We start from the raw sequence: 17,939 nt of genomic DNA, 5'->3' as shown, positions 1-17,939 counted from the left end.
CACACCAGGTATGAAAAGAAACACCCAGTCCATTTCCCTCTGAGCTCATTTAATTTCCATATTGCCTTGCTGCCACAAGGTGGTAATGTTGCTTCTGCTCCTTGCTTTCCCCATCTCCTTGCAGAACCGAAAAGTTTGAGTTCTTGTAAACAGGAAAAAAATAGATAGCCCGAGGTCCCGTGCCTCCCCACCTCCAGTCCTAAATTGCAGCTTATCTACTTTATCACCATACCTTTGCAAGTTCTTCGGTGTTTTGGGAAAGGTATGAATGGGGATCCTGAGGCTCTCATCCTGAATGAAAGCAAGGCAGCAGCTTAGCCTCTTGGCTTTTGTAAGGTTTTGAAAGGGGTGGATTTCGATCTCAAGGTGAAAGATATTTGTCTGACAAGCGAATACCTGTAAACTGAAGGTGTAAGAGACCTAGCCAACTTCACAGAATTTGTCACAAATTCATGCTAATTGTCTACCAAGCCCGGAGCAGACCTTTCTTTACAGTCTGCCTTCTTGGAGGATTTTGTCTGCATTTAAATGGGTGCTCTTCCTTTGAAGACCTGCATAATATGTGGCTTATTTTCTGGAGGAATGCTTGGCAGGTGTTGACTGGAGTTTGAGTGGTCACCTTTTCTATGGGGCTGTGTTTATTTTGTTCAAGTATGCCTTTAACTGTTACCCAAACTTTTAGGCTTCTCCATAAGAAGTCAGTGAATGGTTGTGTGTGTTTTTTTTTCTTTTTCCTGATGCAAATACACATGGCTTACTCATGACCACGAGGGGATGCCTCTTCCGATTCGAAATTGTAGCTGTGGTGTTGACTTGTGGTCAGGCTGGGATCAGTCTGGGATTAAACTGGACTGGCAGGGTAGGGACAGCCACGTTCCTGCCCGGCGATGGTAAGTGCTGTAGTCACTTCTAAAGCTTGGTGTGGAGCTCCTGCTAGAGCCCGAGCCTGTGATTTGCTGCTCTAGTTTCTGGTGTAATTGACCAGGTGGTTCAGATCTCTGCATACATTGCCTTCTGGTAGCTTTTTCACCACATAAAGCACCGAATGGAAAGGTGCAGGTCGCTCATATCCTAGCCTTAAAAGCAAAGCAACCAGAACATTTCCCTGCCCTCTGCCGTGGGTGCGGAGTTGCCTCCTAGGAGACAGTTCCATGACTGAAATGTATCATCAAAATGGCTAGAGGTGGCCTAAAATAGAAGAGAAAAGCATAGTGCTGCTCCCTTTGCTTTTTTTGGAGGGGAGGAAGCTGAAGCATGGGGGAACTGCAGCCTTGCCTAAAGCTACAAAATGCATCTTGTCGCAGAGACAGAACACGTACCTAGTGTATCCAGCCTTGTTTTGTTCCATAATTAACAAAAACAATGTTGTTACTATTTTTTCCTAATTGCTTACAGCAACTGTGGCTTGTTTATTCAAATATTTGATATTTATTGCAGCAGTGACGTATTGAGTCCACTTAAAAAAGGGGGAGTCAAGCAGGAGGACGGCACATCGCCGAGCTGTAAAGAAGAGATGCAGCAGTGCAATGCTGACTGCTCAGAGCAGACATCAGTGTGAATGTTTCCTATGCCAAATCCAAACCAACCTGTCCAACAGTGCATATTGAGCGGGTTTGTCATTTCTCTGTGTCCCTTGCACTCAGGCCCCTTTCTACTGGAAACTTTGCTACTCCTGACACTTGTATTTTGGGCTCAGTGTTCAATTTAAACTGATGGTGTATAGACCTCACAGCAACAAAAAGCTTGTAAAACTCTGTATTAAACACAGATAAATTTTGGCTAGCTAATGAATTAGAAGGACAGATAACATTAGATAAGGTTTACAAGGAAAAAAGATGATATAGGTCTTAGGCCTATCTTATGTTAGTGTCTTTTTGTAGGTGCTGTGTAAAGAAGGATTTTCTTGCAAACCTTGTAGGCTTCATAGGCCGAAATGGTACTTTTGAAAAGTTTATGCTGTGCTCTTTTCAAGCTTGTTAAGAAATTCTGGAGATGCTCATCACAAGTGATTGTGATAGAGATGAGTAATATCTCAGTAGCGAGTGAGGAACAGTGGGATAAATAGAAATTATGAAGGGGTTTGCATGCAGAGAAAAGTGAATCAGGTTTGTGGTAGGGGAGAAGGCCAAAACTGTGGGGTGGGGGTCTGATTTCTGGCGACATTAGCCTGGACGTAGAGGAATGAATAAAAAATAGTCAGTGCTGAACATGAAGTGAAGTGCTAATCTGAAGGTGACATGAGTATTTTAACATGATGATTTGCGACGTTGAGGGTGAGATGTGCAGGTTGTGGACAAACCGAGCTAGCATTGTTTATTTGGCCTTTACTAAAAATAGCAATGGCTTTCATCACGGGAACGTGACAACAGCATGAACTGTAGGAGAGGTTGCAGTGACATCTAAACGGTCAGTTGGTGTCTGTGTGAGCCCTGAGGCTTTTGCTGCCGGTCTTCCAGCTTTGTTTTTTTCCAGACCGAGTGTGCTGTCTCTGGTCAGGAAAGACTTTGTTTTACTGAAGTGTTAGAAGTTTGGGCTCTTGAATATGCTGCTAGTTGTTATGTAGAAGAGCAAGTGAAAGAAGTGCCCTCTCTTGCACAAATGTTCCCCCCTTTGCCTTTGACGACTGGTTTCCTGGCTTAAGAATAACGTAAGGTTGCTTTTTTGCATTTACTTCCGTACTGAAAGTTTGTGCGGGGAAAAAATGATGCTTGTGTTTCGCCTCTTGTAGTGACTAATAGAGGTCACTCCCTGCTGCTGAGCTTCCCACTGTACTTTGGAAATCTGAGCATGTGAAGTCTTTGCCAAACTTGGAGAAAGGCTTAAGCCTTCTTTTCTTTTCGTTGGCCTTAATTTAAATATGCAGCAATGGCTGTAGCACACACGCAGAGATTTCTTCCCTCTTGTTACTCTTGCAACAGTTTGGCTTGTAAACTGTGCAGGTATAGCAGCAACTCTCTCTGCTTTCTCAAATACCTTCATGGTGTTTCCCCAGCCAAACCACTTTCCTTCTCTTATCTCTTTCTTGGTAGCCCAGGCCTAGCAACAAGACGTTTACCTATAAAATCAATAAGTAAACTTTGTTTTTCTACAGTTTCATGGAAATGGAGATCTGTTTCCCAACAGGTCTCTGTGGAATTGTTCAGGTAAGATACCTGGCTCTTGGTTCACCTGCTCCTGCATGGCAGCAAGGGAACTTGTTGAAATTTCTTATTTAGGATGGAAGAGGAGCATGCTTCCAAACTGTCCTACCTTTTCCTTTCTCCTGCAGAGTAATGAGATCTAGAGGTGTGGGGGTCTGGTTTTGGTGTCAGAGGTTTCTTTTGGGGAGGGTGGGAGGGCTGGTCTGTCTGAGATGACCACAGAACAAAGATGTTGGGTAAAGACAGATTGCTTAGAAGCTGGAGGACAGCTGACTTCAAACAGATAAAGCAGATAGCTATTTGAGGATACTGTAAAACAGACAGTGTTTCTCAGCTTTCCTACAAGCAGGGAGAAGCGCAAATAGCTTCCCCTCTCTTGGAAGCTGTTCCTTTGTTAGGCTGTCTGCGTCCTGTGCTGTCTGCATGTGGCTTCCCTGCAGCCTCCTGCTCCAACAGCAGCATCATGGGCAGCGTATCCAGGCAGGCTCACCTGATCTGGAGCAGTTGCTTGTGTTCACCAATTAGCTACGTACGCTGAGTTCACATACATGTGGTATTCTGCATCGGAGATGACTCTCAGCTTATGATTAATAGTGGTCTTTGACATGCCTAAATTATCTAGCCCCAATTCCTCCATCTTGTCTGGCTTCAGGTAAATAATGTGAAAACAATCTAAGTTTTTTTTTGTTTTTTTTTTTTCCTTTAGCCAAGAAACAAGCAGTGGGCAGGCTCACAGACCTCCTATTTCAGTCCCACTTGCTCAACTAAATGATTTTTGTAGCTTTCTTGAGTGTGGGGTGGAGCTGGAGATGTTGGCGGTATAATGTGCCTCTTTTTTTATGCTAATATAAACCCTCAATCATTAGATGTGCAGTCACTTACATATATTGCATGCGTGCGCTTATTTTTCACGCTCTTTATAAATGCACACAGCACAGTGTGCCTGGGGACAATGTGCCCTCATCCAATTATTCGCTCCTTATTACAGAATCTGGGCTGGAGAATTTGCAGTGGAGCGCACACTTACTGCCTATTCCTGGAGCCAAGTGGGGAGAGAGAGAGAAGGGGGGGACCTGTGATCTGACTCCGTAATACAACTGTAACCAAAATAGTGATGATTCTTGATTTCTCCAGTTGAGCCATTCTGGTCTGTTGAATAGCTAACATGCATTTCAAATGTTTTCCACATACATATTTAACTGATTGCGCCAAATGGCTGTTTGTGTGATGATGTAACTGACCCCCTCCCTTGCTCTTCTTGAGAAAGCACCTGCTGGAACTCAAGTCTGTGAATAAACAGGGTTCATTATCTGCCAGGAAACTGACTCATTTTTCTGCTCAGAATGCATTAGTATTAAATCCTTCCCCCGTCTTCATGAAGTGGGAGGGCTGGGGTAAGTGGCTGAATTGTCCTGCAGGTCATCTGTTGACCCACGTCTTTTCATTATTTCAGCCTAAACTAAAGGAAGTGATTGATGTGCAGAGGGACCTCTGTTTTCATAGCCTTAGAAACCTACAGAGATAACAGTATGGCTTCTGCCCCCTCAGGAAAGACACCTCCTCTTCAATTCCCTATGGAGAAGCGGGAGTCCTATGTAATTATCCCAGAAGCTGACGCAGATCTGCATGCGTGGGTAAGCAGAGCTTTCTGCTGTCCGCACAATCTGTGGTGTTGGGAACTCCCAGAACAAGGAGAATTTGAAGCATACACTCTGCATATGAGGGCAGGTAGAACAACACTCCGAAGAATAAAGCTGTCTGCAGGCTCAGGGAGTTCAGCACGTTGGCTATGTTCTGGCTGGGCTTTCACACCTGTTTTCATAACCATGATGACCCAGTCTCCTCTAGCTGGATTTCCGATATAATCACATGTTAGAGTCGAGGTGAAAGGAATGTGGTGTCTGTCTTCAGCTTAGCTGAAGTGCCTGTCCCATTCTGAGCACTGTTACAAACCCCGTACTGTAGAGCAAAACAGCCTGTGCAGTAGCTCAAGCTGGAGTTGGTATAAATTCCTCTCCCCACCCCAAGTCTTGTCACTGCGAAATGAGTGTACAATCTTTCATTGTTCTTTTAATTCAGAGTTATTGGCAAACTAATCAATGCTGTCATAGCTGCACTTGACCCTTTTAATGTCTATCACAGATACGTGCTTCCTCTTGCCAGTTGAAATAACACATTAATTATTCCATGGGTGCTGTGTGATGAGGACCTCTGCATAATGAGCCTTCATCTTCTGTTCTGATGCATGGCCTTTGTCAGCAAGTGAAGTAATAGATTAAGAATGTGACCTTGGGTCCATTTAGGGAATTTGTCATCTTTCTTAGAGCCACTGACCTTCCTGCGATGAACTCGAAGGTGCTGTGTAGCTCCTGTGGCATCAGGTGGAGGTTGAAGTTCCTAGTCAGAGCACAAACATGCAGTTATAATAGAATTTATCATGGGTAGTTAAATGGAAGTGGGTAAGTGCTAAAGGGTTAACTGTGTTCTCTTGGAACTGTCTGCTCCCTGCTTCATGATTAGAACTCAAATCCCAACCTTTATTTTAACTCTTAGTACTCTTACCTACAGTTCTTCATTTCCTTTAACTGCTCCTTTTCCTTGCACTCTTTCCCATACAAACTCCTTTCTATCCTGGCTGAAGACCTGATGTGCTCTTTTCTGACAAAGAAATGCTTACAGCTTGTTTTCTACAGGATTCTTGCACTCAATCAGTGAAATGGGAAAATGTTTTTTCATGAGAACTTCTGTTCTATATCCAACCTGCTTCTCCTCCAGGAAAATAGATTCTGGTTCTCTGACAACTCCACACCTTCAGCTGGGAATTATGTCTTCTCTGTCCCTGTCTACTCTTCAGAGTTATCACAAACTCTCCCAAACAGGCCAAAATGTCTTACAGAGGCCGTGTTTAGAAAATATCTCTGATTGCATCTTTGCTGTCACTACATTTCCTTCTTTTTCTAAAGAAGGGAAACTTTATTGTAAAGGTCGTTAACTATTTGGAAGAACTTTAACACCCCCAAGAAACAAAACAAAAACAAAAAACATAGGATCAAAAGAATGCCTGATGGGGCTTGGATACCCCTGAGAGAGGCAGCCCACCATCTCTAAAATGAGGAGTTCAATGGCAGAGATGGGAACAAGGCGTTGGAGGAGCAACTCAGGACTGCAAGACTGAGCATTGAGCTTTCCTTCAGTACTGAAGTTCTGGGGTTATCTGTCTTTTGTATTTATCTAGGTGTCTACACCTTGTAGGTGGTTACAACTGTCTTAAGAAAAGCATATCCTTCTTTGAACACCTCTTCACTTCTAATCATCTGCTTGCGATCTGCCTTAATTCAGTCTTGATGCCAGGCTCACTATGACTAACCATAGCCATGAGAAAGTTTAAACAGTCTAGAAATGTGAGCTTAGAGGTATCAGAGTAGATTCTGTTAAGGACTTAATTTTAGAAATCATCTTGTCAGGCAATCTTTAGAACTGCATGCTGATTGCTTTTTTATTTTAGGCTTGAATATGAAACTGGTGATAGCAATAGTGTTTTGCTGTTTGACAAGAACTACAAAAGTTTTGGGGAAAATGGAGCTGTGGAACAAAATGCCTGATGGTTTCTGCATACGTGACTTCAATTTGCTCTTTGAAATTAGGCAACACAATACAGAGTTGTCTGGTGAAATAATTTGTCCCTATTCTTCAGAGAGAAGGAAGGGGGGGAGAAAAACAAAACCAGTGGATGGTGTTGGCTGAGGTTTTTGTTTAGCATAGCTCTCTAGTCTTCTATTGCGACTGTAAGCGGTCTCCAAGAATTAACTGGACTTGTTAGCAGTTAATGATTGAGTTTAGGATTTGAGATAGGGTAGCAGTGTTATTGGAGAGCCAGAGAACATTCGGCTGTCTTCACATTTCAGCTTTCTTCTCGTCTTTTTGTTAAACATTGTGCTGTCAGAAGAGGAGGATGACTGAAGGGAATCTAGTTTTAAGCTGTTGCTGTGTTTTACATTCGTTAGGAGCGTGTCCATAGGGACAAGTGCTCAGGAGAACTGATTGCTAGCTGTAAGTCAGAGGACTGAATAAGGGATGTGATATGAAGTAGTGCAGTAACTTTACTTCCAAATGAGCAGCAGGGAATGTTGTAAAAGCCTTTCCAGGGAAGATGTAAAACCTGGGGAGGAAGTTCATAAGCTGCTAGAATTGTCAATGTACTTCTCCTTCAAAGGATAATTAAGAATTGCTCTGTCTTGGGCTCTCTTTGTAGCTGAAGGCTGGGATTATGTGTAGGGTAGGAGTTCGTGCTGTCCTTGGAGTGTTTCATTTTATTGATTTACTCTGGTTGTTGGTGTGCGGCAGCTTAGGAGGGTGGAAGCTGACCGCACAACCTTTTGGTTTTAGGGAAACTAATCTTCAGTGCTGCTTGGTAGTGCTTCTCTTTCGGGAGAAGAGCCCTTCCCTCGGTGTAGTTTGGATAGTAGCACTACGTGGTAAGGCGCCTGCTGTGATAGCACATCTTAAGATCTGGTGTAGGAATTACATGTCACCAGAAATTGTTACTGAGAAGTTAAATTTGCTGCGTTTAAGTGTCTTCTCAAAGCCTGCCTAGATGAATCATTCTGTCCCAAGAGGCTTTGGTGGTGATCCTCGCCCCCGGGGAGCGTGGTACAGTCTGATAGTTGGTGTGCTGGGAGGAGATTGTATCCTGACTCTTCTCCTCCTCGGGCTGCAGCTTCTGGCACTCAGCTGCTTCATTCCTGATAAGTTTTCCTTTTCTGCTCGTAGTGTTCAGCACATCCATGCTCTCCTTCGCTCTCTCATCCAAAGGCATGCTGTAACTCAGACCTTGCTTCCTTTTTCCCCTCAGTAGTGCGGCTGTTTGCAGACCCGAGTTAATGGAGCGAGCACAGAGCGGCAGTCCCGTAGTTCCTGACGTCTGGCAGAAAAGGCATCTGCTGAGATACCAGTGCTGCTGATCAGGGGCCATTTATATCTTCGTGTAGTAGTTCTAAAACAACAATCACAAACAAAAACACACACACACAAAATACAATCCCCCTCCTCCTATTTTAGCAAGCCGGGCCAGAAGCATCTCCCAGGGTGAGCAGAGTTAATCTTCATCATCGTGGCATTGACTGACAACCTGGAGGATGATAATGTGTGATTTTTTCCTGGTGAGCGGGGGAGGAGAGTGGAAATTGCAGTTTCGCTGTTAATTGTACTTTAGATGTCATTTGTGACAACTTCATATTGTCTAGACAGATATAGTGGAGCAGTTGCTTCCACAGAGCCTAGTGTTAGCCTGTTATATATCTGGGTAGCAAAAAATGGAGGTGGGGGGCTGCAGCAGGGAAGAGAGTGCAGTAAGCTCCGGAAAAGATTCGGGAGTTGAGCGTGATCTACTGAAATCTTTCCAAAGAAGATACAAACAACATGTATTTCTGTTCTTTCTTTTTATGTCTGTCAGAAACTGTTAGACATTAGTGGCTAGCACTTCCCTGTAACAGAGCTGCTGCTATTTGTCCGTGGATTGTCTTTATTCTACTTAACAGAATTGCTCCTAACCTCAGTGTATATCTTGGCAGGGTATTGGGCTACGTTAGACTGAGCTTACTGAAGAGATATAGTCTGTGTCTCTTTCATGACTTAGGATAGCAAAAGCTATGAATGCAGCATCAAAGGCTTCTATAAAATGCAATGTGACTTACTTTAAAAAACATTTATTCGCACCTTCCTTAGGGACAGTAGGTTACACTATCACCATCACAAATTAGACACTTTACTGATGATTATAGCAGCGTCCCTTTTATTGAACCCATTTGTCAGTACCAGATGCATTCAGATCTGTAACTTGGACCTCAAGGGCTTAGTCTAGAATGAATTAGTTAATAGATTTTATTCATGTTCAGTACTCTGGTTTCAGTACAGATTTTGTTATTCGCAGGAGCATTAAGTGCAGAGATCCATCTGGATCTCGGGAGATTGCACATTGCCTTTTTCGTTTTGTTTTTTTGCCTGCTGTTATATCTGTTGATGCTCACCTGTTTGTCGCTCTTAGTGATTGGAGAGGGCACAGTTGTAGGATAATTAAGAATCAATAGTCGCTAGCAGTTTCTTAGCTGAATTATTTTTGTTCACGTGATTTGTATGCCTTGGTGTGGTGTAGTGCAGGTGTCTTTGGTGTTGGCAGGCTTCGAAGGCTCCACTGGCGAGACGATTTCAGCAGAGACTGTTCAACCCTGGCAGCTTAGTCTCAGAGTGGGCCCTATGGACGATGCTTAACGAAGTGCATTTGTCAACCCTCTCGCCACAACACAGTAACTGCTGGGAGCACCTTCCTAGAGTGCCTTTCTGATTCAGGAGGTGCTCCTAGAGCAGCGACAGCTTCTATTGCTTCACGGGGTGGAGTTGCAAAGGTTCAGATAAAATCATGGGGCTCTGAGGCCTATAGGAAGTCTGTTTCCCTGGATAACTGGCTGTCAAGTATCAGTCTGTGGCTCAGGCAACTGTAGGTTTGTGTTTTACTTGGTGTTCATTTGAGGTGACACATGCCCTGTAGAGCAAGGTTTTTCAAGTGTTTATTTCAAGGATCAGATGGGGTCTAAACCTGTGAATTGTAGATTTCCCCAAGCTGCTGTTTCAGAGACGAGCAGAGTGCCTTCTGGCACAACTGTACTAGATGCTGTTTCCACACCCTTTTGGTGCCCTCTGCTTGGTCTGTGTTTTGATTTCTTTCAGCTTAGCTGCTGGCTGCTTTCTGAGGGTCATCCAGCTAACTCGATGCTCTTTTTGGGCAATTGCCAGCCTTTCCAAAGGAGAGGGGAAAAAAAAAAAGATGGAGAATACCTGGAAATGCCTTTCTAACAGATCCTGCTGGGCCATGCGATATGTACTGGCCATCTTCCCTCATGACCTGTTGACTTTGCTGTGTCATTTAGGGGAGAGAACCCAAAAGGCTGGGAAAGAGGGTGGCATGTGTATTGTATAAGCCCCAAGACTTGACAGCGATGATTTGGACGGTTATTTGTGTGCACGCATCATCTGGGTGCTGTAGGCTTTGCAGGTAAATGGCATCCAGCAGACCACTGGTGCTGTGTGTAGGTTGCTCGTACCTGCAAGATGACGACTGCTGTTTCCAGGGCTGTGAGCTGACCTAGCCCTGCCAGGATCTGCGTGCTGTGGGAGCTCTTTCTCCCAGATGAAGTCCAGCAGGGGTAGCGCTACTGAGCTCTACAGTTGGCAAGTATGGGACTGCTCCTAACACAGGGCAAAGCCTGGCTCCTGTGCCGTCTTCTAAAACACTGCTCCCTACTCACCAGCTGTTGGGATACCGGGCAGTGCTTCACGGGCTGGATGTGGTCTGTGGGATGCCACTTGTCTTGCTGCATGCTTGGGTCTGACAGAAAAAGGAAACTCTCCTGGTTTTGCTGGTTTGAAGCATCTTTTGCAGAACATGAAACCACTGATACGGACTCTGTTAACAAACTGCTCTGCATTGTTGGAGGGAAGCACTCATGAAGAGATCACGCAGGACTGTTCAGAAGGCTGGCAGCCTCAGCACAACAAGGCTGGTGCTGGAGTGCTCTGCATAAGCAGCTCTTAAGAGCAGACTTGAACATGATGATGTTGCAGTGCCAGTAACCCAGTCTCTGAACCCTGAGCTGGTGGCTCAGAAAGGGACCGGTTGACTGAACGGGTAGAATATCTGTTCTGGTCATGCTAAACCATCCACCTCCTCCTCCCAGAAGTAATAATAGCAGTTTATATATAGTGTGAGTGATAGACCTGCAGTCACTACAACCTGTCTAGCAAAACTGTTGTACCATTTGTTCTGGGTTGCCTGCTTTGGCGTATATTGACTTCTGTACTTGGAGCAGGAGAGGGTTTGGTAAGCTGGCACTAAAGTATGATAACTTTCTGGGGAGCCGAGGGTTTCCTAATACCTAGCGGTGTTGAAGGTTAGCGCTTTGGACTCAGTAACTTGGGGAATTAATTCATCTCAAAGTTGAGACATTTAATAACTGTTCTTGGGTAAGACAAATGGTTGCCAAGCAACTTTGTGCCAGGGAGGACAGGATTTCTTCTTTACCTTCACTAAAGTCCTAGTGCTTTGCAGCAAGTACTGAGCCTGTGGAGCAGATGTGTACTTTCCAAGTAACTGGAGCCATCTTTTGCTGTTTCCTGTATTCTAGGTTTAAAATGTAAAAGTCAGGGGTTTTATTTACTTATTTTATTCCTGGAAGGCAATCCAGATTTGTCTTGTGATCCTGATGGGGAGGCTACTACTGGGAAAAACGTGTCTCATTTGCATTTGTACTGTATATACCTGAGAAACATGCTGGCTGGGCTTTTGCTCTCAGTATCTTCTTTCGTTTGTGATATTTTGACTTTCTGGATAGAAATGGGAGGTTGGATGTGGATCTGGTCCATCATCCTGCTTCCTGTGTTGACGCTTGCTGTCCTGCATTGCAAGTGCTGCCTGCAAAGGAGGTATGTGGGGCTAACGCTGAGAGACTCAAAGCTTTCTCGCCGAGTCTGTGTGGGGGTGAATAGAACAGATGTGGTGTTGGATCTCTCTGACTTTCAAACCATAACAATTTTAATTTGGGTTACAATGACTGGAAAACAGATTTTATCAGGAGTTTTGAGACAAAAAGACTTGAAAGGAAACTCGGCAGCCTTATAAACTTTGGTAGTTGATTTTTCCACTCTCCACACCCGCCCAAAATCATCTCTCTTGTAAGTGTTAATGTAATGGCTGCAGCAGGCTTGAATGAGTCAGTCTTGAAACAATGCCATCCTCTGCTTTGTGACGAGAAGCTAGATAGAGGTGCATGTAGAAGCCGCGGTGGAGGACATGTTCCTGCTATATACTTTGATTCTGCTGCCTTCATGACTCAGACTCGCTTCTCATGTATTCAAGTTGTCTGGCTGCATTTGCATACATTTGCTTCTTGAGTGAATACTTGGTATCTCTCCCTGTGACTGATTAAGATGCAGAGGAAATGAACACTTCTGTGTCCAAAAACCTCTCTTTCTGAGCCTTGAGACTGAGATTGGATGTTTTGCCATGAATATATGCCAGCAGTGTCCTTAGTGTCTCCATACCAAGCTGTGTTCTTTGTCCTGTGCTCCTTGGCCCATTCTGTGTGTGACCACCTTTGAGTAGGTATGAATTTGACAGATGGCCAATGCAGTGTTAGTGTTTATGGACCTGGCAAACGGGGATAGCTTGTCTCCAAAGGAAAAGTAGCATCTGCATTTTTCTCTTGAAATTTGGAAGCGGGTTTGGGACCACTCTTCTTACTTGAGGTATTCTTTCTTTTTTATAGTGAGAATATTACACTTTGTATAGCTATGTGACAAAAACACTTATGCCATCAGTCAGTGGTTTAGTATGTTGTAGAATTCTCTGCACCAATGATAGAAATAGTTTTAAGAGGCTTCAGCAAGTAGGGCATAAATAGGAGGGATGCTCCTGAATGGTCTCTGACTTAGTCATTTGTTTTTTTCTTTTTAGGAGGTTGCTGGAGTCTTCCCTCATTTCATTATCTCGCTATGATGGAGCAGGGTCCCGAGAACATCCAATCTACCCAGATCCAGCCAGGTAAGAGCTAAATGCAATTTAAAGGCATTTTAGTTTCATAGGCAAAAGCATTACTTTGGTATAACTCCCTGAATCTTTTGGCAGTGGTCCTAGTATTGGGCCCATCTTCTTCTCAATGACTTGCCGTAGGGACAGGAGGGCAAACCAAATGAGAAGATGTCATTAGGTCTTGAGGAGAATGACGTAAAGAAGAAACTGCTGTTGAAGTAGGCACATAAGAATTGCTGAAATCATTTGGGATGGAGAACACTAGGTGGCAAGCAGGTCCAATAGTAAAAATGAGATGGTATCAATACATTTGAAGTATCTACTCAAGGAAAAAATGAAGGAAAAAAGAATGTCTGCTAGGGAGTGAGGGTGACTGCAGTAAAGACAGTTAAGAGCTGGTGAGAGCAAACAATGTGCTTGGAAGAATAGAATGTCTCCATAAATGTATAAGTATGAGAAAGCATAACCAGGATGTGAAGTATACTTAACTAAGAATGAATTACTGACAATTATTTCTGAAGAGTCATGAATCATTGACATTAGACATAGGAACACCTGTAGCGCTGCTTAACCTCCAGAAGAGGTGGGAGTATTTCAGAGGACTAGAAAAAGCAAACATGGTAGAGTTATCAAAAATGGAAAGGAGTGATCTTTGCAGTTACCACTTAGTGTATTAAGAAAACAACAGATGGGATAATATGACCTACAGACTCTGTCAGAAAAGATGATAGAATCGTGAACAGCAAGCAGCTTTGCAGGCTTTCAGAGACTAACTTATGACAACAAGCTTTCTTTAGATGGGTTTAACAAAGGTATGAACGAGGAAAATTCAGTAAGTTTTAAATATATCTGATTTAGGCTCTTAAGGAACCTCTGGCATAATTGCATGAATTGAAGGTTACTAGGATTTATCATAAAAGAGTGATACAGGAACAATATATCAAAATCAAATATCTATGTTGCTGAAGGAGGTTCTTTTTTCCCTCTTGTTCTTTTCTACATTGACAGCAACATACATTCTTATACGGACAACACTCTAAGTACAAGATCTCAAGTAAGAGGTGATGTTGCAAACTGGCCATACAGTATAATTATGCTATTAAATGACTCTGCTGACTATCTCCGTAAATAAATCCTTGTAGAGGAGAAATGTTATATTAGGCTTTTTTTTTCTATCTGTTATGAAGGAATTTACTCTGTAAAGATAATTGAGAGGTTTAGGAAGGGTATAAAGCTGTCTGGAGTGAGGTGTAAGTAAGGTGGAGTGTGTTACCCATATACGAGGTCACTGGAAAACCTACCTAGGTTACTACAGAATGCCTTGGCAACTGAATGTCAGAATAATGCTGATAAATGTAAAAAGCTTTCTAGTTGGCAATTGATTAAATGATAGAGGGACAAACTCATTTACCCAGAGAGATAAAAATATTTTACAAAGGTCAGTTAAAGGATATTACTACATTCAAGTCAATTTATGAATGCTAAGAGCTGTTAGATGTCTGGAAGTGCATCGTTCCTTGTTTTCTGGAATGCGTAATCCAAAGTAGGCAGATTTCTCAAGTAGAGGTTGTAAGAAGTGGTTTTGGCTCTCTGGGAACTGCATTTTGAAAAGGAAAAAAGCAGGAGCCTGCCTAGATTACCGAATCTTTTTTCCCCTGTCAGACCTCTCCCATGGTGAAGCTCAATAAAGTGTATGAGAAAGGATCCCTGTCTGAGACATTTCCTGGTAGGAGGAGGAGCATTGTCAAAAGTATTTTTCTACTCGAAGCCATTTTTGAACTGATATGGCACTCTTCACGTTAAAGTTCAATCGTTTTTATTTTTTTAATCTTGTAGAAGGTATAGTAACTTGAATTTGTAAGGAGCTTTGGAAGAACTGTCCAGTGTTGAAACTTTTTCTAAGAGGCTAAATTTGTTCCACTCAGTGTCACTTGGTCTTTTTCAGAAGATGAGGTAAATAATCTTAATTGGCATGAGCTAGAAATTTGAGCAGGGTAAGATCAGAGTCTTCCTCCACAAATCTTGTTGTGCGAGGCTGCTAAGATCTTTTTAATTGTCCCTTGACCTTGTTAGGAATTGGCAGGGGATGGGTGTATAATTAAATGGGATGTTTCTCCATTTGAGTTTTCTGTAGCATCATAAGTTTGTAACAGAGAAGTTAAAACTTCCAGATGTTCTTCAGTAACAAAGTTGAAAAAGTGAAACAAAGGTGAAATGAACTCTCTATCTCCTTAAGACCAAGCTGTCTCAGTGGATTTTTTTTTTTAATTCCCATCCATGCTCTGAAGAATTTATTTTTCAGTCTGTGTGGTAGATGTGTCTATGCATCTCCTGTCTGTAATGGTGCTATGTTTGAATAGCCTAGGTCAGGAGTGAGGCACAGAGAACATTTTTGAAGTTCCTTTGGCTTTCGAATGAATATTCTGATGTGGACTGCTGCAGCCCTTCTCAGTGGCCTTGCTGAACTTCTCTAAGGACGGCTTGGCTGTTAGGTCATTCTCCACAGCTTCAAGATATACTAAGCTCAGAAAACAAGCTGCAGAGGAATCAGAACTGGTATCAAAAGAACGTATATATAATATTATTTTTTAAATAGAGATACTCAGAAAGATATTCTCAGACTACATATGTAAAGCAACACAGGAGCAGTTGTTAGATACATCTCTAGAAAAATCTAAGCTGTTAAAATAGTTGCTGGGAAAGAGATGCTTGGCTTGGCAGGCCTGACTGTTGCCTGAGTCTAAGGCTAAAGAGGAATGGAAGCAACCAAATGTTGGAGTCTGTTATCAGCACTGCCTTCAACTGAAGGGTTAGTGGTGTGTATGCTGCTTTAGTGATCACCGAGGAAATCAATGTCACCAATGAGGTAACTACTTCAAAACATGTCTGCTGGCTGAGACACACTTAGAGGCGTGGGCTCTAACAACGGCAGTGAACATTCTGGCCATCAGCATGAAGGCAGGGTAGATGAGTGGTGTTGGTACTTGGGAAGTATCAGGGAGCTCAGGGCAGGGCAGCATGCTGCCCTTGGGTGCACATAGGCTGGTTCTTGCTGTGGCTGGTCCGGGTAACTGGGCGTAGACATCCTCGTTGAAGTTCTTGTGAATTTTAGTTCTCTTTCCTTTGAAAATGCTAAAATGGGGAGGGTGAAGAGAAGCAGCCCTTGTTTAAAATTTTTCATATTATCTGTAAATATGTCCAGCCTGTTTGGATTTCTGACTGTATTTGAGGACGCTGCTATGTAGTAGCTCTTGCTCTAAATGGCATCATGAGTATTAAAGAAAGGTATTTGAACTTCACTAATGTTAGCAAAATGTTTCCTTCGGTTAATTCTCTCTTCCTTCAAGTTCCTCTTCTCGCTGGCCAGCCAGCAGCACTAGGTGCCTCGTTAGAGCCCTGTTTCTCGCCGACATAGTTGTTGGGTGAGACAGAAGCTGTTTGGTTCTGTTTTTTGCACGGCAGCCTTTCTCCCACTCAGCGCCTTGTTCTGTGGCTGTCATGTGTGGCAGCATCGTCTCTCCTACTCTGAACCATCTGCTTCAGTAAACAGGGTCTAGTCACCTCAGAGACTAGGTTAATTCAGCTCCTGTGGTGCTGTCAAATACAGCCTACTGTCCTGGGCACTCAAACTTGGTTTAAGAATTGCTGGATAAACTTTACGTGTGTTTTGCCGCAGCTTTATTAGAAGCACAGGTGAGAAATAAATGAATCAAGTGGTCTGCTGCGACTGGCTTGTGTTTAGCCTGCTGGTAAATGAGCTTCAGTGGGGCTGATGTACACTTATGTTCAGTAGCTGAATGAACTGAAGAGGTATGTTTAATGTTAAACAGTATTCCTTATGCTGCTTTGCAACCTTCTCCTCCCTCCAGGACAGCTAAATCTCTTATGTTGGTTCTCAACTCTGATTCTGATTTGTCATAACCATATTCCAAACAGAGAGACATCCTCACAAATACTTTTTTTTGGCTGTGCATGCGCAAGCACTCATCTGCAAAGATTAGTTCCTTAGTCTGTTGCTTTGAATATGTTTCTCCCTTGCCCTTTGTATGTTATCACTTGCACCTTCCTGTGTGTCAGACTTAAGCTTCTTGTCTTACCTTCGGAAATCCTCTTCACTGTCTATCCGTTGTACTTACGATGTGCTGTTGGGAAGCTGAGTCTGGCTTCTGGTCATCCATTATTGCCAGTCTTTGCTGCTTCATCTTTCTTGTTCTTCACACAAGGATCATGGTGTTTTCTCTTGTGGTGTCCTGCATGACTTCAGAATACCAAACAGCTGCAAAACTTCTTCACATCCTTCTGTAAAAAATCTCCCTTGGTGTGCTGTTAACAAAGAAAGTTCCAGTGATCGCACTGCTGGACTGCTGAGAGCACTGTTCACGTCTTCCTGTATTGCCTTGCTTTTCTACCTGTTTGTCTTATGCTGTAGACTTGTTTTTTTGGCATTCACAGAGGCTTTGGATTATGCAAAAGAACAGAGAAGAGAACAGCTTCTTGTCTTTATCTGCTGGTCAAGACCAGGCTGGACAAAGCGCTGGGCAACCTGGTGTAGTGGGTGGCATCCCCCATGGGACTGGAACCAGATGATCTTTAAGGTCCTTTCCGGCCCAAGCCATTCTATGATTGCTGTAAAGCCTTGCTGGTTTATGCTTGGAGTATTAAGTCTTCAGGGGAGTAAAGAGAAATGCAATGTTTGTACAGCAAAGTCTTCTACATTATATAAGCATGAGCAGCTTTAACTCATCTAACAGTGTGTTAAAGGTACAGGAGGCATCCAAAACAAAGTGCACGTGTATGGTTCCCTTTACCACTTTTCCTGTGTGGTAAGAGACCCCATTTAGAGACCCCATAGCCTGTATTCTGTCTGTCAGCTTCCCATGCTAAAGAAATAAGAGACGGGTAGGGTGCAAGGAGCTTACCTTGCAGAAGAGGCATCTCTTGGTCTCTACACGCTTCTTGTCACCTTCTCTTTTGCTCATGTGCCATGAATGTATGGAGGAATGGGAGACAGATTGTATTAATGTTGTTTTGGCTGCAGACAACTATCAAGGACAATCAATCTCTTGAAGAATTAGTATGTCGTTCTCATGCTGCTCTGGGGAGCAGTCTCTCAAAATACTATTAAATAGTTTTCCACTGAAATATGACTTTAGGGATAGTAGCAGAGCACTTTATCAGACCTGGTATGATTGTTTGCTGCTCATGCTGATGGATGTGAA

General features: G+C 43.2%; 1 protein-coding gene across 3 annotated transcripts in view; it reads left to right on the top strand.

Moving 5' to 3' along the window:
• Nucleotides 1-17,939, top strand: part of AMBRA1 (autophagy and beclin 1 regulator 1) — a 129,612-nt gene that overhangs the window by 19,688 nt on the left and 91,985 nt on the right. For all 3 annotated transcript variants that reach the window (XM_066998734.1, XM_066998735.1, XM_066998736.1), the window contains one exon: nt 12,646-12,732. In XM_066998734.1, the coding sequence (XP_066854835.1) occupies nt 12,646-12,732 (87 nt within the window). The remainder of the gene's footprint in view (nt 1-12,645; nt 12,733-17,939) is intronic.

Source organism: Anser cygnoides, chromosome 5, assembly GCF_040182565.1.
Source record: "Anser cygnoides isolate HZ-2024a breed goose chromosome 5, Taihu_goose_T2T_genome, whole genome shotgun sequence".
Lineage (NCBI taxonomy): Eukaryota > Metazoa > Chordata > Aves > Anseriformes > Anatidae > Anser > Anser cygnoides.
The sequence above is the reverse complement of the archived record's forward strand: the minus strand, read 5'-3'. Positions and strand labels throughout refer to the sequence as shown.